The 21,777-nt window shown below is 37.7% G+C and overlaps 2 protein-coding genes across 6 annotated transcripts; one reads left to right on the top strand and one right to left on the bottom strand.

Annotated features, from left to right (window-relative positions):
- Nucleotides 1-1,840: 1,840 nt before the first annotated feature.
- On the bottom strand, nucleotides 1,841-8,917 carry LOC307145620 (myosin light polypeptide 6). Of its 5 annotated transcripts, none has more exons than XM_079848968.1 (7): nucleotides 8,654-8,910; nucleotides 6,434-6,461; nucleotides 4,488-4,631; nucleotides 3,506-3,679; nucleotides 3,278-3,355; nucleotides 3,055-3,097; nucleotides 1,841-2,082 (listed from the first exon to the last, which is right to left on the bottom strand). In XM_079848968.1, the coding sequence occupies exons 1-6, from the start codon at nucleotides 8,828-8,830 to the stop codon at nucleotides 3,069-3,071; spliced, it is 630 nt and encodes a 209-aa protein (XP_079705094.1). In that variant the 5' UTR covers nucleotides 8,831-8,910; the 3' UTR covers nucleotides 1,841-2,082; nucleotides 3,055-3,068. The 5 variants fall into 5 exon arrangements, with proteins under 5 accessions (XP_079705094.1, XP_079705096.1, XP_079705097.1 ...); XM_079848970.1 differs by lacking the exons at nucleotides 6,434-6,461; nucleotides 8,654-8,910 and adding exons at nucleotides 6,652-6,679; nucleotides 7,181-7,307; XM_079848971.1 differs by lacking the exon at nucleotides 3,055-3,097 and having other exon boundaries at nucleotides 8,654-8,917.
- A 9,593-nt stretch (nucleotides 8,918-18,510) lies between these two features.
- neurod4 (neuronal differentiation 4) lies at nucleotides 18,511-21,658 on the top strand. The gene is made up of 2 exons (XM_079849409.1): nucleotides 18,511-18,729; nucleotides 19,808-21,658. The coding sequence occupies exon 2, from the start codon at nucleotides 19,814-19,816 to the stop codon at nucleotides 20,867-20,869; it is 1,056 nt and encodes a 351-aa protein (XP_079705535.1). The 5' UTR covers nucleotides 18,511-18,729; nucleotides 19,808-19,813; the 3' UTR covers nucleotides 20,870-21,658.
- The last annotated feature ends 119 nt before the right edge of the window (nucleotides 21,659-21,777 follow it).

Raw genomic sequence — 21,777 nt, 5'->3', positions numbered from 1 at the left:
CCCTCTATGCCTGTCTGCCTAAGATCTGCCCTTATAAGCAATTGAGACAAATTAGTGCCAAGGACACTAAACATCTTTGTGCCAACAATGTTTACCTTTAATTTAAGTTGCTGACCTGAAACCAAATAGTGATCATACACCGTCCCGTATACGGGACGCCTAAGTTTACTTCACTATATTACAATTAAATCCTAATTTAATCATGACAAACTATATATCGTTAGAAAGGTCTAAGACTCCTTAATAGATATTCCAGCACTGTTTTTTGTTACAATTTATGCAGGAACAGTAATAGATGAATTTATGACAAGAGTGCACCTCAAAAAATCTACATCATAACAGGCGTTTATGGCGTTTGTCACAAAAAGTCGCCGCACACACTTTTAATAATTGAAACTTTGGTTTTCATGCTAAAAGTTCATAAAACATTTAATCTAGTATTTGTCAATACATTTTTTTTATAAAATAATATTATCCTCTAAAAAGTATAATATACATATTATCCTCTAAAATATAATATTATATTTTTATTGCCTTTTTTTATTACATCACATATTTTAGTAGTTATCATAAATTAGGTATCATTTGAAAGCTTACGATCTCAGAATTCATCCTGTGTAAACTGTTTTGAAATTGGACATTGTGTTACCATAGAAACGGTACTCTAAATTATTTTATCAGGCTCCTCCCCTTTTGGGCGTCGTCATGTTTCATAATTTATGATCAAAATATTTTTTAATCTTGACAAAACACATTGTCAGAAAGGTCTGAGTCTCAAGGTTCCATATTTTGTGACAGAAGTGATATTTGGACAGAAATTTATTAATTTGTTATGGTAGAATGCATAGTTAAATTCAATGGAATTCAATGACACCCGGTGGCTATTTTTGGTAATACGCCTAAACAAAATCTCATGGGAACTTCAATTTTTGTGATATCAACTTCAAATTTGGAACACAACTTGGTTAGATATATGGCTTTGATTTTATAGTAATTTTTTTGTAAAACATATTTTGTAAAATATATATTTTAAATAAAAGAAAAATATTAAATAAATTATATTTTATTTAATGTAAATTTAAACTTCCATAACTTTTTCATACTTTAATTTTTTGAAGTGCTTTCACTTCAGTAATAATCTGCATTTTTTTCCCTTTAAAACAAGAGCAAACTTGGGTCTATACTCCAAAGCATTCTTGAATTACAACCATTTAAGCTTGAATAGTGCATTTTAATGTCCATTCTCAAAAAGGGGGGTGACAGCTAAGGGGTTAAATTGCATTAATCTAACTGCAAAAGAAGTTCAGCAATTTGCTCTAATTTCACTTCAGACAGGATGGTTTTTGCAATTAACCACGATCGATTAAAGGAACTGGGGGGAGATTTATTGAGCTTTCAACAAGTGTAAGAACACTGCCATCTATCTGCAAACAGGAGAGAGGCAAGCTCAGCTTGACCCTAAGACACTGTTCCCTAAATTGAAAACTACAATGACTTGTGGCACTTTTTAATAATTTAATTAATATAAAAGGAATCTGGAAAAATCAAAAGTAGTTTGTTTAAAATGTACTTTATTGGACAGCGAAAAACATTCCAAGTTTATTAAAACAAACAAACAAAAAAATGTTATTGCATTTTCAATTCAACTTCTCATTCTGAAAAGGCCAAAAATAAGTCTGGCCAGACACGACATTTCTACTACAGAACTGTCCAGCAAAGATGCCTGAGGATACACTGGAAATTGCATACACACTGCTTATGTGCTGCATCAAGAGGTTTTATTGCAGACCGTGTCAGCACCCAGACCTTTTTCATATCGTTATATGGTTTGAATACCACAGGACAGGACGTGTATCTCTTGGGGAGTCATATGGGAACTTAAAGAAGATAAAGGCACTTCTAATAAAAATACCCAAATGAGTGCAAACACAAGAGAGGGACTGAAGCCATTAAGCAAATGAAGGTGACGGAATGAATAGGAAGAAAAACCAAATACATAAAGAAATTATTACATAGAAAAATAAGACAAACATATGGGTTGTGGTCTTTATCTTCAACCGCTCATGACCATGCGGACGAGTTCTGTGGGGAAAAAAAGAAGAAATAAAACAAAGTTAGTGTCCATTTGCAGCAAAAAGGGGATCGACCCCAACTACAGCATACGAAAAAAATGCTGTTCTAAATGTTCTAATCTTCAGTCCAAAGTTATTTTTAAAGAACCTAGCCAAACGCCCTCCACATATCCTCATCGACCCTTCAAAACTGCACTTGGCCTGCCATGTTTGCTGTAGTTTGAAGCCGCTCCCCAGTTCTCGTTCTTAAGTGGTGAGAAACAGGGTGAGAGCAAGATCATGGCTAGCTCCTACTCAACCACAGTTTAAAGACTTAACAAGGTCTAGGATTCAAGAAAATGTTAAAGAAGCTCCTTCTGGTTTTCCTCTACAGGGCAAGAGTGGAAACAGTCTTATAGCACAGCTACAGTAATGAGAGATCGTAGAGTTGAACTATGAACCAGCCTCCATCAGGAAAAGGGAGAGAAAGATCAGCAAAAACAGCCAAATCACTGCAACTTGATTGGTTAGTTCATAATAAAAGCAACTGCGCTGCTTGGTGAGCACAGGGAGGGTTGTGTGCTGATATTTCAAATCAGAAGACAAATCCAAAAGTGAATTAAATGCTTTTAAATGGCCCCCTTAAATGCAGCATCCCTTGACCTGCGCTCAAGTCTGAAGCAGCGCAGTGGCTCTTTCGCCTCTTTCGAGCCGTCACAGGGACGGCCACATGCTGAGAGCATGCTGCAGCCAGGGGCCAGAGAAAAGGCTGCTGCAGAGATAGGGAAGAGTTCAACCATATGTCAAAACCTTTAGACTACATCCAACCAGGCTCCCTAGCTCTAGACGTCACATGATGCACAGCTACCCTGTGGACGACTATATTAGCAAACCGATAAGGTGTAGACTATGCAAACATGCACGCCTGAGAGCGTTAAAGAAAAAGCCTGGATGGATCGTTGCTTCACGTGTTATAAATGTTGAGGGCAGGAGGCAGACGTACACCCGAGACATCTCTCAGCCAGACATGATGTGGCGAACGAAGGCTGTGGAAGATCGATTACAGTTACGGCATGCGGTCACCACCAGATTCTCACTAAAAGAACTTACATAATGCTAGTAAAAAAAGAAATAAATCTCATTGTAGTACATAAATATAATACAGTGATACAATTCCCATGCTCTCTTCATGAACCTACATACATAGTCAAAACCCAAATGTTTACCTTCGTAATTGATGCAACCGTTTGCATCTTCGTGTCCGGCTAGAAGCGTTTCTACCTCCTCTTCGGTCATCTTCTCGCCTTTAAAAATAAACCCAAATAGAACACTATATACCAATACACCATATTTGAAATGTTCAACTCAATGTCTGCGTTCTGTATTTTCATTCAGTGTCCTAGATGTGGAGGACTGGACTATAAATATCTCCTCGGGAGACTGGGCCGGCTTACCCAGCGTGGTGAGAACATGACGGAGCTCAGCACCCATGACTGTGCCGTTGCCTTCCTTGTCAAATACTCTAAGCCCCTCCACAAAGTCCTCAAACGTGCCCTGGTCTTTGTTCTTAGCGATGGCCTGGAGCATGGGCAGGAACTGTTCGAAGTCCAGCAGTTTATGGTTCATTTCTGAGGAACAAAGAAGCCTTTAATCAGACAAGACAGCATTTATTTCCGTATCATGCAGGAAGCAAGAACTACTATAATTATAATTAATACGTTTTGGGCCAGCTGACCGAGCGGACACTTGCCCCATTAGGCCAGTGCTTTGTCACTACATTTCATGTTTTTATGCATTTAAACATACTTTAACATTTGTTATGCTGCATTTAAACATAGTAGATGAGGCTGCTATTATTTGTCAGATTTACTTATAAAAATAGCTGCTTCTTTTTTTATATTATGAAAACCAAAGAAATGTAATGCATTAATGCATTTAAAAAAACTTTTGGTAAAGAAAACATACTAAAATAAAATCTAAAATATGTGCTGCTAAAATTAAAATGTAATTTTCTTTGTTGTGGGATCAGTAAAATTATTGGCAGGGCAAGTACAAATCTGAACATCCAGCCCAACAGTTAAAAACAACTGGTTGAGCCATGTATTATCTTATCCTGTAAATCCAGATATTGACAAAATAAGAGATAAAACTGAGGCAATGATTATACAGGTCAGCCATTACCTATAGGCCTGGTTTCACAGACAGGGCCTAGATTAAGCCAGGAGTAGGCATTAGTTAAATTAGGATATTTAAGTAGCTTTTAAAATGTGCATTAGAAAAAAACATTACTGGTGTGCATTGAGACAAAACAATGGCACTGACATTTTAATACATCAGTGCAAGTTGCTTTCAATTAAGACAGCTCAAACATTCATTTTAGTCTAGGACTAGGCTTAAGCATTGTCTGTGAAACCAGGCAATAGTGTCTGATCCTACCTTCTGCCTTTGGGTTGCCCAGGACCTTGAGCACCTCAGCATTGACGGGATTCTGGCCCAGCGCACGCATCACATCCCCACACTGACTGTAGGTGATCTTTCCATCTCCCGTCCGGTCAAACAAGAGGAAGGCTTCTTTGAATTCTGCAGAGATCATTGAAGAATTTATTGAAGCAAAACGCTGGGAAAAAAAAAAAAAAAAATGGGCAGAGAACAGGAAAAGAGAAGGACAAGATGCATGCATGATAAAAGAGAAACTGAAATGAACAGGGAAGACAAACAAGGATGGTTGACTATTCTGCATTAAAAATAAAAAGACAAGATATATTATGCCTTGGATCAGCACAAAGAGAAATACTGCACCGGCTATTAATATTAATGCCATTCCAGGCTATTCTAAATGACCACAGAAATCTTATCCATCCACCTAAAGTCTTTATATACTTCCTTACTCATAGACCTTTTGATCACATTAAAAAGCTTGTGAAATAACACATCAACTAGCTATTTAAGCAGTATCAGTATAGCCTAGCTTTATTTAATGCCATGTCAGAATCTGTGGCCATCTTCATAGCAAAAACTGAATTACAAAAACAAGAGTTACAGCAAAAAAATACAGCAATTAATATGCGATTTTTACTATTAACATATGATAAAAATTCTAAAACCTTTTCTGGTAAAATCTTACTAAATAAGTAGCAATCTAAGCAGAACTTAAGGCAAACTACACTATCATCCTTTAGCACACGCTCTAAAAATACTTGATTCTGATTGGTCAGTCAGCATTCAAATACATAATATATAATCATCTTGATTAAATGAAAACTTGAATATATTTTATGTATTAAATTGAAGCAATGTAATGTGCAAGGTAATCTGTATTGTGTCACGCGGATATTCAATTTGACCAAGAATATGAAATAATTGAAAAACAATATATAAACTTCAAATTCTTTATAAAAAGATATTTGATGCATTAAAGTTTAATGAATTTAATTGCTTAGACAATGTTATTGATTATTAATATTTAAGTAAACCATTAAAATGGAATCAAGGCAAATAAAGAATATAAAATAAAAATAAAATGGATCTCTCAATTAATATGCAATATATGCTAAAAGCTAATATATGCTAAAAAGTTTATATATATATATATATATATATATATATATATATATATATATATATATATATATATATATATATATATATATATATATATAAACATAAGTTTAAAACATTCCATTATTGAGTGCTTAAACTCTTAAAATGTGTGTGGTTACAAATAAACTGTTCTTTTGACTTCAAGCCAGAGTTAATGAAAAGAACTCAATGTTATCCGTCAGGACAAGCCCTTCCAAAAAAGAAAAAAAAAGAAAAAGAAATTCTCCCATCGCAGTAATGCTTTTCCTGCTCCCTGGAATGTGGCTGTTCCCTTGCATGCCTTAAATTGAGCCTTTAACCATATATGGTAAGAGAGGAAAACTGGAGAGTGAGCTGTATTATGTCAACCTCTTTTGCTTAAACAAACAAGAGCAAAGATTATCTTACATGGCCATTGCCCAAAAAAGCTCATGCCATTAGTAGTAACAGATTAGAACTAAAATATTCAAGTTTCAAAGTTGATTTAGATGTTATACACGGCAATGTTTCACAAGCTTTTGTTAGCAAACTTTCAACACTTCCTGACTGAGACACACCCTCTGCAGAAATGACGGTCCACGCTACAGAGGAAACACACAGGCCTACACTTCAAAAACGCATTTCTACGGTCCAAACAAACAACATTTTAATTCTTACAGTTCATGTTTGTTAATTATTGAATGAAGTTCAAATGGAGGAGGCAGGTGAGGTGCTTTCAGACACACAAACAGCAGCTTGTTGCCTTTAACACAATGCAAACTAAATGACATCAGAACAGAAAAGTTTTCAATGCACTCACTCACCGTGTATTTGCTCCAAGTTAAACTCAATCTGGAGGTGACATACAACAGTGGCAAAGGAAAACAATACAAAGGTAAGGAAAGAAAGTAGGAGGAATGCAAGGGCAGAGTAATAGAGGAGCAGAATAACATGGAAGGGATGATGAAAGCAGGCTGTCTAGGAAGAAATGCGGGGAATGATACATACACATGTAGATCATCTGGACTAGAGACAAACTCACCAAGAATCTGGTCCTCGCTGAATTCAGACTGTTTGAGACAGAGCGACATTTAATGAATGTGAAATGATGCACAATAGCAATGCTGTGAATCAAATGGGATTTCTGATAATAACATATCTGGGTTCATAAAATCTGTCTGGGAATACAGTTCAGTCCGGATGAAAAAGTTAGACAAGTTTTCTATCCCTGGCTAAAACTGACCAGCTAATACTGTCCGCTAACTCACAGCCGTGGTACGTTAAGTTACCGAGTGACGGTTTCACTAAAACACAATCCTTTAATAAATACAATTTAGCTAGCACAGTCATGGATTTCTGTAAAGGATATTCATGAACAATTTACAGAGTTTTGGTCACTTTCACGCGTACTAAATAGCATAAAACTTAGCTTAGCTAGCATGAAATAGGCTAACGACAGACTCTTTGACACTATCCTTGAATACAGTTTTCTAACCCTACATTTAGATATGTTCACATAGAAAAGTTCTACTCATTCCTATTTTAAATTAAATGTTTATGAAAATGCCTACCATGTTTGCAGTGGCTTGTTTTCCGGGTGTGCGTAACGCGGCGGGAGTGTGAAATGACTAGCGCTGCTGCGTTATGAAGGCTAGGCAGGCGATGTCCGACTCGTGAACGAATCGTTCTTTGGAGTCGGATCTTTTTAATGAATTGGCTGAACCGGTTCAAAAACCCTGTTCACTAATACGAATGAACTAATGGTTCGCGATTTGGAATGAATCGAGCCAGTAACTGAACAGACTGTGTTTTTCGTATTTTATATGTCAGACTCGTAATGGTCCGTAAACCGACGAATGCACTTATAGCTAAAGCATTTGGAGAGTACCGACTTATGGGACGAAAGCCGAAAGGTAAAACATAAATAAAAGCTAGTTATGGTTGTAAGAGACGTTAGTTGAACTTGAATCATGACTGCAACAAACTGAACCGGGACGCATACAATTACAATAAACATGAATTATTAATTAAAAAATAATATTTGTGAACTTTCCACAACACGTCAGGAACCGCGTGATACGTCATGACGTAAAAGAATCACTGAATCAGCTTTTAAACCGGTTCTTTATAACGAACTGAATCAACCGTTTCGAGAGAATGAGTCGGACTTCCCTCTTCACTACAGGGTGGAGAATGCTCATTACACGAAATGACATAACTGCACAAAGACACTCCCAGCGCAAATCATAATTATTGACTGCACACAATTGGCAAAGCGTGTATATCTTCATTGCTGATGATTCGTATATTTGTGTGAAGCCATGCGATTAAGCTTTTGTTTGTAAGGTTCAGTTGTGTATTTCAATGCTGCATGCCTGCATTCCTAAGCACATGGAGGTGTTGGTTGTCTTTATATAAGGATATCTGTGAATCATTTGGGAGACAAAGAAAATGTATATTGATAAATCAACAAACCCATTGTTCTAATGCTTTGCTTCAATGTCTGACTGAATATATTGCTCTGTTAATTCCAACCTAGATTTGAGAATCAGGTATATTATAATGAAGAAAATAAATGATTTAATAGCCTACATTTAAGTAAATTGTGACAGTAATGCAGCTCAGGGACCCTAGTGTGGACCAGCTACATCAGTGCCCCATTTTTCAATCCTGATATAGCTCTAAAATTCTCTTAAGGTTTGGGGGCTGGGTTGACACAGTTTTCCATGTGCTGAGATAATCAGAAGCTGCATAAAAAGAGATTACGTTAATGTTTTATTCACAACTACTTTCAAATTCAGATCTGATAGGCTACTTGTGTTGCAGTGTGGCAGTATATGATGCCATACAGAAAATTTAAATGAATAAATCCTTAAATCCACATCAAATTATTCATATGAAGTTTTTTTTTTGGTCATTTTGCACCACATTCTATTTCTGCTAGATTTACCTGTGCTATTTTAGTGATGCGTATTAGAGCTGTTGCCATAGTAATAATGAATAAGTTCAAATTTGAAACACTTTGTTGCAGGACCATCACTTACCTCTAATGTGCTGGGGTCAAAGGGGGATTCAGAGGGGCGCAGCATCCGCGGTTTCAGCTCAGGAGCTGGTTTCGGGGGTGAGGGTGTTGTGGAAGGGCAAGGAAATGGTGGTCCATGTCTTGGTAAGGTTCCCCCAGATGGAGATTTTTTAATTGATGGTTCTCGTTTTGGTGCCATCGCTAGACCTTGATATGTGTCCTTCCTCCCTGTCCACTGCTTTTGAAATCTCAAGGAAAAATCTGTCAGATGAATTGCATGTGTGTCCTCTGATTGTAGAAAATGAGAAAAGAAATAAACGGAGAAGCAGGTAGGCAGCAGGAATAATCTAGGAGGAATTCATGCAGAAGATGTGCATGCAGTGAGAGTGGAAGAGTGCGTGCGTAGGAGTGCGGTCTCACTGAGTCTGTTTCACTCTCTCTGCTTGTTTTTATATGTAGGTCAGAACCGTGTACAAATGTGGGTGTTAGGGTGTTTGTGTCAACGATAGACAGCAGTATCAGTATAAAAGAATCTTATTTTACATTTGCATCAAGACCTCTGTGTATGTGTGTGTTTGAGTGCTAGCTCTGTTAGCTGGGTTATTTATAGGTATTTCTATTTTAATTCTCTTCTTTTCATCTCTGGGAAATATTTCTCACACTCTGTGTTTTGGTAACTATCTGCGTTCTTCCTCAATGTTTCCTTGTGATGATTCTGTCAAGCATTATTATTATTATTATTATTATTTCCCAATTAGATCTCTTGATTTTGCTTAACTAAAAACGGGATGATTTAGTCTTTTAGTCTAATCTCTTAAATAAAGTCCATGCTTACTGTTCAGAGGTGCTAGTGTATATGTATTTTACAGTGAGTATTAATGAAGTACATTAAAAGTATACAAAAGTATAATGTCACCCTCCTTCTAATATACAGCAGTAATTCCAGTGAAAGCTAATCTTATACAAATACATTCCAGAGATTTGTGTGTTGGACCCTTTTGGGATGAATTAATGTTATAGGGTGTTTGAATCATGAATCCACAATGAAAACACTAAAAGGCAAGAATGACTTTTCTACGTAAAGTGTTTTTAACCAATCAGCACAAGAATAGGGCGTGACCGCACAAAGGCAACGTTTTTCTTGACTATAACCACTAGATGTCAGTATTGCCCAAAATAAAACCTTAATAGGCTATGAAATAAATGCCACTAGTAAGTAAACTATTATGTAACTTTCCTTTTTCCTACATACGTGAAGAAAAAAACAAACTTATGAATGATTTATAATTTATCAAAAATATCTGATAAATTAAGACTTTGGTTCAACATATGTCAACGTTGAATTATTCAAACAGAATTAGACCTATTGATTACCTAGACCTGCTCTAAATGATTTAAATGTTATTTCTCCCTTTAAATGTCAGGCTTGTATAATTTTGTGATCTGGTTTTAAGCAGTAGGCAATCATTCAATCATATTTGTCACGGTAGGCTATAGCCTAGGCCCTACCTAAAGTAGGCTAGGCTATATATTTTTTAAAAATCCCAATAGCTACATCATGCTACAAATATGTAAACGAATTTCTTAAATGGAACTTAAAATATTTGTTTACTGACAACACAACTCTTCTAACGTCAAATACGTACATACTACAGATTAAATGCTCTTGATATCTATTTTTAACAGAAGATGTCGAATAATCGATGGTCTCTCCGCCCTTTAATAGATTTTACGTACAATCCATCGCGCGCTCAATGGGCCTTGAAATCACCGTTTATGCGTCTCGAGCGTCAGAACAATAGTGACACAGGACCCCCACCGCGCGACCAACGGCACACTGAATTAATTTATTAATGCACATTTTGCTTATTACAAATGGTCGTCAGGTCAGACCTGTTTAATTCGAAGCAAAACGTGAACATAGTCAATGTCTAAAAAATATATTTGTAACCAATAGTGAGTGACCTGACCTCACGTGCTTGCTCAGTTAAGACGCAGAGCTTCAACAAAGCATGTCTGCCGAGTGAACATCGAACCGACTAAAGAGATTAAATTCTGTGATTCACGTTTCTTGTAATCTCTGTTTGTACAATAATCTAAGCAGTAAACAATCCAGTAGCCTATGCTCTAAATCTTCTACTTTTTATTTTTTTGCTGTTGTTTATTTTAGGCCTATTATTCAAAAGTTTTTGTAGATGAAATGATTTAGCCAAAGCCAATCTACCATCTTTAGGCTGAAGGTCCTCAAACATCTGCTTTTTCTACACAATCCCAGAATTGATCATTCTGGTGGTCGATTTTTCCAATTGGAAAAGTAAACTTTCTATTTTGCCTTCCTCTTTTCAGGCCTTTGATGAAAAGAAATTGAATTATGCTGAACTAGGCAAAGGGAATCAATTGTTCCTCAGAGGTTCCCCCAGAATGTGTAATAGAATTATAGCAACTGCCCCACCTAATGTCTCACAGAATCCCCGGACCATGCCGAATCATCAAACCACCTGATTTATTTTTAATGGCATTACACCCCTTACTCCATAGTGTCATGGTAATATCAGTGGCTCCTCCAGCTGCCTCTATATCACATTAGCCAAGCTTAATATTGACTGTGTAGGGCTCGCAAAACAATAAGCCTAGAAGACAGGCAGCTTAGAGGCAGCCAGCCAATCGGAAAGCTCTGCAGTTGGCTGGAGGGGTGTTAACTAAAGCACTGAAGTTGCTTTTGCCCTGGAGGAGCAGTTCAATCAATGGGATGCTTAGCGCTGGGGTACCCACATGGACCCACAGCTTTCAGATCCAGGCATCCCTCAACAAGTCCGAGCTGACGAGAAACCATGAAACCTGATGCAACTTGATTCCTTTTATTTGGTCTCTCTGTCTTTCATGCAGCAAACAAACAATCACTTCTCGTCTCATTTAATCAGAAGCCGCAGTGTTTTCCAGCTGGCATTTGTTTTCTGCATCAAAAAGTCAGCATAAAAGTGGAAAAATACTTCAAAAAACAATAAATTGGGCTGATTGAAATGTCAGCTCAGTCAAATTGGCATTACTCCAATGCATACTGCGTTTTCTCTTGAAGCTGTGGGAAAATAATGCAGCTGCATTTCCATTTTCTTTATTTTATTATTATACAATAAAATGTTTTATGCATAGAACTAAACTGAATTTGAATTCATTTATAAAAATTAAATCAACCCACTTATCACCGTTGTGTGTCATATTGCTGTAAACCACAGAGGGAATCAGACTATTCCACTTGTGGGCTGCATGCACCTGATCACACATAATCTGTGGCTCCCTGCCAAACACACCGAAATCTTTTAATTTGTTGAAATGAAGCCCTGCAAATCTGCTCGCTCATGTCATTAATTACAAAATGCCAGTTGCAGTTCGTTTTATGGTACTTATGAATCTTGTATAATGATTGTGTTTGTTGGAGAAGCTAAAGTAAGGAATGAGCGAAATCTGCCTATTGTGTTTGGGCATACTGATTATGGCCTTTGATTAGTGCATGGGTGCAATCTATTCAACTTCTCTCACTCCCTCCCATCCTCCCCTCCCTCTATCCTTCCCAGCTTCAGCCCCTTGGGGTATGCCCATGTCCCAAAGGACAGCCAGCAAAGCAGATGGAACCCTCCTCCCCCTCTCCCTCGTCTCTCACAGCTCACCCCAACAGGGTTGGGGTTCAGGAAAAGGATGGACTGTGATTGGATGAACACTTCATTTTGTAAAATGTGGTTTAAGAGGAATTTTCTGACCACCTTAATTGGAACTATAAGTGGTTGTATTCGGCTCATTCGAATGGTTCAATTATCCTCCGTTGGCTCTAATAGCCAGTATGACCCTCAAAATTCCCCAACAGAATGGAATTTGCGCGTCTTCCAAGCAATCGCTAGAAAAATTGCAAGAAGTGTTGTGTGGACACTCTCCAGCCATCGTATCAATAGCAGAACCGCCTAGAGAGGGGTTGCAGGTGGCATATTGTGCAAATGGGCAATTTTACGCTTCCAATTATGCAGTGGGCACTTGATTTAATATGGGATTGATTTACACAAACTGGCAGACTGGCTTTTATTCGCAGAGTCCCCCCAATCGCTACTCTTTGGCCACGATTTCAGTGTGTTAAATGGAGAAAAGAAATGTTTTCAGTCTAATAATGCGCTCATGAAGGTGAGTGATACTGAGGTTAAAAGTCCATACCCATAAAACTCGGCCCCACTTCTCCCCAGTGCCAGAGAGCATGAGTTAGGCTGTTCCTGACTTCCTGTCCCTCAGGATCCATCCCAGAGAAGTCCTGTATTCAGCTCCAGTAAGCAGCAGATAAGGCCGGAGCTCTGGGATTACCTTTACAACACGTATCTCTTAAAACACAGACGCACTCCTACTCTCCATTATTCTCTTGAGGGAATACAGTTCAGTTTTCACAATCCCAATTTTGAACACTCTTGAAAATAAAGGTCCGTTATTGGCACGGATGGTTCCATGAAGAACCTTTAACATCCATGGAAACTTTAAATGCACAAAAGGTTTTTTATAGTGGAAAAGGGTTTGATCACATATACCGTTATTTGAAATTGAGTCATTCCAAAAGGAATCTGCACGATTGGGAGTTTCACACGAGGGCGAAAAAGTTCCTCACGAAGATTTCGCTCATGTTCGAGTTGGTCATACAAATTTGAAAGCTACTTGGTTTGAAAGTGAGTTCTGTGCTTCAACTCTGTGATATTGACACAAAATTTAGCTAATGTCAAAAAAAAATGATTACTCAAAGGTTCCATTATGACACGCTATATGAAAACCCTCTTCTGGAACATTTCATTTTAAGAGTTTACTTCTAAAGTTTTAGTGGGTTGAATAGTAACTTTAAGTTGAAGAAAATTAGGCAGAAAAAGTCATTAAGTGCACATTTTTATCAAAGTTTTCCCCAACGGCCCAGCCCCCATCACCCAAACACACCCCTGCTTTTATAATTATTACAAGGGGCTCAGCTTTCAGGAGACATAGAGGGAGCATGTGTGCATGGCTTTAATTCCTATTGTATTCGTTCAATCTCAGTCTAAGCGAGTGTGTCTGTGTCTGAGCTCAGGAGAGAGGGAGTGAGGGAGAGAAAGACAGAAACAAGGACCCATCTGTCAGAGAGGCGCACGAATCCCCCTTCCCACTCCAAACAGGTCCCTTGGGACTGCAAAAAAGGATAACTCACTTGTGGCAATAGTTGTGGGTGTGTGGGTTTTTTGGCACGGAGAAGGACTCTCAACCAAGGGAACTACAACAGCATCACAACAAGCCAGCTAGAGTAAACAACTGCTAAGTCATTGCTGGTGTGCGTAAGGAGATGCATCCTACTAACTGTCGTCGATGTGTTGACAGGGGGCGGATGCACTCGATTAGTCTGTTTTTGACTTGTCAGGTTTCTGCTGAAGATTTGACCGTTTTGTGGTGTGATGCATTCAGTACAAACCTCTCGAGACTAACTAAAATGGTCGTTATATACTATACAAATTATTATACTGTAATATAATCATTTGAGAGACTTACATCAGTGTATTTACTGGCTAAATATATGTTTTAATGTACAAATAAAGATTTTTTGCTAAAAAATATTTAAACTTTAAAATTATTATATCCAATTCAAGCTTAGGGTTTGATCCAATTTTTTTATGGCATGTTGGAATCATAATTGACTTTTTTTTTTAACAGGCAGAAATATTCTTTCAAAACAGTGTTCAATCAATATGGCACAAATTTAATAAGGCTATATTAAAATATATTAAACTATTATTAAATCATTAGAGTCTACTGTTCAAAGTTTCTGAAGTCTCATGCTCACCAAGGCTGCTTTTATTTGATTAAAAGATACATTTAAAACATTAATGTTGTGAGATATTATTACAATTTAAAATAACTGTTTTCTATTTAAATGTATTTTAAAATGTAATTTATTGCTGTGAATGATGCCAAAGCTGTATTTTCAGCATCATTACTTCAGTCATGATCCTTCAGATCCTTCTGAAATGCTGATTTGGTGCTCAATAAACAATTCTTATTATCAATATGCAAGCAGTTGTGCTACTTAATATTTTTTGTGGAAACCTTTAAATAGCCTATTGTTTTTTTTCTCGATATTTCCGATATTATTTTTGATTAATAGAAAGTTCATACATTTATTCTGAATAAAAATCTTTTGTAGCATGATAAATGTCTTTACTGTGACGTTTGAACAAGTACATTTGTACTTACTGAATAAAAGTATTAATTTCTTTCAGAAAAAATAAATCGTACTGACCCCAAACCTTTGAACGATACACTGTAAAAATGTAGCTGCAATTCTTAACTTAAAATTTGTTGAGATAACTTAAATATCCACCTAAACTGAAGTTAACTAAACTTAATATTTTAAGTCAAGCACAAACAAGTACTTTTTTAAGTTGAAACAACTAATTACTTCTTATTCAAATGTTGAATTTTAAGTTGTGATAAATAATCACAGAAGTCAAAGTATGAAAATATGCAGTCAGTGAATTGAAGTGCTTCTGCACAACCATCTTTATAGAGCTTGATTTTTATTGTAATCTGTCAGCAAAATTGTCATTTTGCTCTTAAATGTTTTAATGGTTTATTCGTTTAATCTTCTAAATCGTTGCAGAAACGCAATTCCTTGGTAGGGAACTGCCTCTCCAAACAATGAAACGGGTCATGGGAGTTCTGTGTGCTGTTCCTCTGGATATAATTTGAACTCTAAACTATCTCAACAGGAGGTTGTCTATTGAGTATAACACAAGTCTCGTGGCTCTGCATTCACAGATTTTCCATGAAGGCCCATCGCATGAACACTTAAGAAAGCCTTCATAAAACCATCAGATGGTGAAAATGAGTGGTCTCTTGTGATCATACAGTGTTCACTTCTGGTTGAGGTGGACTAGAAAATGCAGGAGGCCTCGATCCCTAAGTTAGCTGTCCGTCGGTAGGACACAAGGGAGGAGAGTTTGGACTCAGCACTGGAATTCCCAATACAGGTTGCAGGTGTGACACAGCATTGTGAAACACTCCTGGGAGGAAAAGTTGTGGAGAAGCAGGGTTACCATGGGATCTTTGGGGAAGCATGACACAGTTATAGGTGCACATACTGTTAAAACACATGTGATCCCTGGTTCATGTGGGACAGCAGCACTCCTGATACAGTATGTATGCCTGAACACACTAAATAATATAAATCCTTTCTTTGACCCCCTGAAACCAAAAGTCTGAACGCCAATTTCTCAGAAACTTATTCAAACATTTTTAAGTTAATTATGTTTTTTTTTTCCCCCATGTTAATCATGATTAATTGGACATTGATTGTTGACTGTTACCATAGCAAAAGCTTTCCATCTTCATCAGGGCATAGATTTTCTATCTTTACAACACTACTATGCCGCCAAGTGGAAGCCTTCCTCCCTTTGTGCGAGAGGAAAGAAGCGTCACCCGAGTGAACTAGCGCTATGGATATTGTCCTATTGTGCTGATTGTGTTGTCGCATGAGAGATTATGGTAGGCAGGCGACTGGCGCGTGAGCGCTGGTGTAGCAGACGCATCACTTAAGCCCATCTGTTCATTTATCAATCACCAGTGTCCGCGTTGACTTAAAAGTTGAACTATTCTGAAAACTATCCCATGTAAATGGTGCATGGCTAGCAATTGAAAAATATATATAAAAAAATTGTGAGAAAAAAAGCATAAGATTTAAAGAATTATTATTTTGAATACCTGTCAAAATAATAGTAAAAATATGTATATATCTTACCAATATATATTTATCACTACGGATCATCTCTAAAAATATATTAATATGATCTGTTAGCATTGGATTCATAATGAAAGTTAATATTAAGTGTTATCAAAACTTTTTGTAGAGAGAGCGTGAGAGCACTGTCTAGGCCACAGATGTGCACACTTGGCGCATACAATGGGATCAGTGTGAGGACACGTGTGACCTGAAGCCCCACAGTCAATGGCACACTACAATAGAGCCCCTACTGCAGTATGTGGTACGAACACATATAGGCTATGTAGCCCATTTTTCTAAATAAAGTCAGACTTTATGTAGGCTATACAGTGCAAAATGCCATAAATGATTAAAGTGCACAGAATTTTATTTTTGTATGAACATTCTACATTTATTTACTTTTTCTTGCAATGAACGTTAAGTGACTTCTTGAAGTTTGAATAAGATGAAGATTATTTTATCACTTATTTTAAAACTTTTAGATGTCAATCTGCACATGCGATGGACATCGGTTATGCTCATCTTTGGTAACTCCTTTGAAGGAGTAAAACAGCTCTGTTAACTGAGCAATGCAACCTGTTTTACAGAATACGGAAGTTTGTTGCGCTTAATCCCCATCCACGGTGGAAGGAAATTTTACAGGTTTCACATTTATTTATTTTTTGTCACCAGATTTATTTATTTTTTGATTGTAAAAAGTACTTTTTTAAAACGTGCCAATATATTAAAAAGGCTAGACAATACGTCATTCTTGCCTCGTTATCACGCGCGAGAATTTAAATATGGGTCTGCCTCTACAAAGTTCTGCAAATATGATATTATCACATCCTTTAGGCGACATAATTATTCGTTTGTGAATTAAAAGATCCCCAGTATAGCCTATCTGTTGCATCTGAAGTAGGCTAATAAATCTTTTCAGAAAAGAGTAGTTTTGGGGGCAAATCACCCGCGGGCGCAGAATGCATGGTTGAGTGAGTTATCTTAGCGAAACAAAACCGTTTGGGCTTGATTAATCCAGCAGTTATTGAGCGTTATGTTTTGGTGGGACGAGGGGCGCTAATGAGCGGACGGAGCGAATGAATGAAACGGGTGAACAACACACACACCTGCTCACACTGCACCAAGCTGTCACAATCATTTACTGGGACGCGCGCGCGTCTTTGTACACTAGACTACTGTAATTAGAGTTAAGAACAACGTTTGACCTCGCCATAAACCAAATAGGGCTCAGGGGTATTAATCCAGCACTGAGCGGGCTTTATTGGGGCTGAAAATTACGTTAGGTCACGAAAGAAAAGCGGAGAGTGATATTTGTATAGATTCCCAATTATAGGCTATTTTCAATTTGGGATAGTAGGCTACACTCCAAATCAACTGGTGTATTACATAATCCAGTAAATGTAATATGTTGATCATCAAATAAATAATAATAAAGTAACTTTTTATTAGTAATGAATGACGTGGTCATATAGTCATATGACACAGACTATCTAACAGACTATGAGGGCTATCAAAGGTCTTCTCTATTTTAAATAGGCCTAGTTTAAAATAGCTTGTATGTTGATTACACCACCCTGACTTAAATTTTGCTGACTTGCATTTTTCGAAATATTAATAATAGCTATTTTAAATCAAAATTGTAAAAAATAATGAAAAATGATGTAGCCTATTATAATATTAACTTTTTTTTTTTTTTTTTTTTTTTTTTTTGTTTCAAGAATTCAAATCTTTTTAATTAAACGTTTTCTTACCATCTCCAGACAGGAAATTTGTAAGCCCTGCAATAGCCTATGAATTTATTAAAATCAAAATGAGCCTATGAGCGTCACGTCATTGACCCAAATCAGAAACATTTGCAGCTTTCTTCCCTTCTTCGAATTGCAGAGCCGCTCACCTTGTAAGATTTAAGGGTTAATAAGGGAAGTTGCATCGTTCCCTCGCACACAAATGCGAACACCCTCAGACACAAAGCCCCTGGGGTAAACGCACACACTTAAGTCGTGAAACTTTTGGCCACGAGCGCGCCACGCGCTTTCGGATCAGCTGGAGGGGGTGGGTGGGTGGCTTGTGGGCGGAGCTTTGTGAGCATCGCTAGAAAGTCAAAGCCGGGAGTCAGTGCGCTTCAGTGAGGCATGCGACGCGCTGGGAAGCACCAATGGAGAACTAACGGATCTGAACTATAGCGCAGACGGACTGTTGACATACACAAACTATCAGTGGGGCGTCTGGAACTTTGTTTTTCATTTTTTTAAAAACAACAACATTTTGACGGTGTGTTCTGGCTTTCTGACCACCTTTTTAGTGGTCGAAGTTTTATTCAGGTGCTACTTTTACAGGTAGGTTACGGTTGTTTTTAATCATTTATACAAATAGGCTATATAATCTTCTTATTTTTTTTTTTTGAAGATGTAGGACATATAATGTAGATTTATTTCAGGATTTATTTAAAGATTTAGATCAAACTAATTCAGCGGAATAATATTTGTTTATTCATTTTATGATTTCTCATTTAAAAAACTAAAACAAATAAGTAAATAAACAAGAAATGAATAGTCTATAATAATAGTCATCCTAAAATGTTTTCATCATGTCTCCTGTTTGACAAAATGGAATTTTGTTATGATTATGCCAGTCATACTTGATCTCAAATCTCAAATTCATCAGTAGTTAAATACAAAGTGATCTGCCACATTTTTAATTCACTTTAAGGCAACAATTTAACTTTATTTTTTTATTTTTTTACAGTGCAGTTAATCAATGCAGTCGAAATCTGGGCCGCGTATGGCCTAGACTATAAATTATTACAAACTTTCCTGTTCTACTTATAAATATATGACGCGCCAATGAATGCGCAAAACCCACAAATGTTCATAAGCGTCACAATAGAATGTAACTTTAATTAGAATCTAAATATTTCGCTAAGAAGCGCGCAATCTAGTAGGAAAACAATCGGAATATTCATCAACGGGAGATTCTGTGACTAAATAGTTAGAGACAATGCTGATGTCTTTCAATCAAATCAAATTCAAAAGTGTTGTAGTAGTATTAGTGTGGCTTGGTCCTGTGTTTGTTGATTCCGGTTTACAGACTCCCCACAAATTAAATCCGAGCGCTTTATCTGTGGACTAAATCCAGTCGTGTCCCAGATTGGACAGCGTCTCAAAATGACTGCGGAAATCAAAGGGTTTAAACAGAAAGTCCTTTTAGATGGAGCATTAAAACTGAGAGAAGAAATGGAATTGTAGAGCTGTAAGCTATATAATAATCATCTCAATAATCGTGCTCTCTCTATGATGAAGGATTTAGCTCGTGTGAGCACATGTCAAAAGTCAGAATATCTAAACACATAGAGGTCTAAATAAGTTGTATATTTATTTTTTAATGTTTTTAATAATTTTTCTCCTATGACCTCAGATCACAATGATGACCAAACCTTATGGAAAACCAGGGGATGTGACTGAGCTTGTCAGCTCTCTTGGATGGATGGAGGAAGACCTCAGCTCACAGGATGGCGACAGGACCCCTGAGATAGGTCACTATGCTCTACACAGGAGCAATCGCGAAGAGCTTGGCAGTGAGGATATGGAGGAAGAGGAGGAGGAGGAGGAAGAGGAAGATATGGGTCTCGATGGAGAAAAGGCACCCAAGCGAAGAGGTCCTAAAAAGAAGAAAATGACCAAAGCCAGACAAGAACGATTCCGTGCCCGCCGCGTCAAGGCCAATGCAAGGGAACGCTCGCGCATGCATGGGCTGAATGACGCGTTGGAAAGCTTGCGGCGAGTCATGCCTTGTTACTCAAAGACCCAGAAGCTCTCCAAAATCGAGACCCTGCGGCTGGCCCGCAACTACATCTGGGCGCTTTCGGAGGTTCTGGACAGTGGCCAGTCACCCGAGAGCAATGGTTTTATGGAGATGCTTTGCAAGGGGCTTTCGCAACCTACCAGCAATCTCGTAGCCGGCTGCCTCCAACTTGGGCCCTCGACCATGGTGCTCAACAAGATGGATGAAAAGTGCGGGGTGCCAGGAGCAGGTGGTCCGCAGGGTCACCCCATTAGCTATCCCTCGCCGGGACTTCCCAGTCCACCCTACGGCTCGTTGGAGGCCTCACACTTGCTTCATCTGAAGGGTTTCAAGGGGACTGCCTATGAGAACTCCTCACCCAACGAATGTAGCAGCGGCACGCCACCTTACGACGGCCCTCTTACGCCGCCACTCAGCATCAGCGGCAACTTCGCCCTCAAACAGGAGCCATCTCCTCACGAGGCTGAGAGGAACTTTACCCCTCACCCGGCCCACGCCACCCATTACATCTCCTCACACCCTTACCCACCAACCTCTTTGGCCGGTCTTCCAGTCCCTCAGGGTCACCCTCTGTTCCCAGGCTCCCGTTACGAGCTTCCTTTAGAGATGGCTTTCGAGCCGTTCGCCCCTTCGCACATTGTGACATCACAGATGAGCAGCATTTACAGTGAATAAACAAATATGACCACCAGAGACGCTCAGCAATTCTGCCTCCTGCTCCTCAGTGTGCCTCCAGGGGCCCAGCACATTTAAGGAGACACTTTGCATGTATCCTGTCTGATCCCTTAAGAGACCATAGAGGTCACTGAAAGAGAGTTTCTGAAACGCAACCTACCTGTGGCAATTGAAGTACTGAGATAGAGATGCATATTTTTTTGTTTTTTGTTAATTTATTCTTGTTTTTGTCACGACTGAGTTTGTTACTATTTTAAATGTTATTTTTAATTGTTCTGGGATTTGTATTCTGTATACACTTGTTCTCTTCCTCAAATAGGATGGCTTTTTTTGGACACGTGCCATAAAAGTGCATCAAATTGACATGTAGACAAACACTGGAAGGATTTTAGACGCTTAAGGAGAGTAAGAACCTAAGTCTCTTCAGCACTGTTCAACCAGATGCTGATTTGCCACTAAACAAAACACGACACAAATGAAACAATGAAGGAAAAGGACAAAAAATTTAGCACACTACATTTTTAATGACAAATGCGTTTATTTATGACTGTATTTATTATTTATTTTGATGACAATTGTACATGTTTTGAAACAATTCGTCAGCACTGTTTTTATTGGTTCTTTGGTACACTGCCAGTAACTGCTACCAATACTCATAAAGTATCTAATTTATTTATCATTCAGTTTAATGTATTTTTGTCATTCTCCACAATATTTGTAATCTTGCTCAAGCATTTGTAAATATTTACCTGTTTCGCACTTAATAAAATAAATATTCTTATATAATATGACACTATTTTGTTTCTTTATTTTTATTTTGACTTTTATTATGATCATATTTGTTTAGAGATTCTAGAATGTAAGAAAACATAATGATAGAATGAAAAATGCTATAATTTTAACAATAA

This window comes from Squalius cephalus, assembly GCF_949319135.1.
Source record: "Squalius cephalus genome assembly, chromosome: 18".
In the NCBI taxonomy this organism is placed as follows: Eukaryota; Metazoa; Chordata; class Actinopteri; order Cypriniformes; family Leuciscidae; genus Squalius; species Squalius cephalus.
The sequence above is the reverse complement of the archived record's forward strand: the minus strand, read 5'-3'. Positions and strand labels throughout refer to the sequence as shown.

Bases quoted from the DNA above. Each gene is read 5' to 3' on its own strand.
- LOC307145620 (XM_079848971.1), bottom strand. From the start codon at position 8,830: ATGGCACCAAAACGAGAACCATCAATTAAAAAATCTCCATCTGGGGGA. The intron at 6,462-8,653 runs GTAAGTGATGGT...TGTCACCTCCAG, and splicing joins TTGACCCCAGCACATTAGAG to ATTGAGTTTAACTTGGAGCA. The intron at 4,632-6,433 runs GTGAGTGAGTGC...TGATCTCTGCAG, and splicing joins TAACTTGGAGCAAATACACG to AATTCAAAGAAGCCTTCCTC.
- neurod4 (XM_079849409.1), top strand. From the start codon at position 19,814: ATGATGACCAAACCTTATGGAAAACCAGGGGATGTGACTGAGCTTGTC.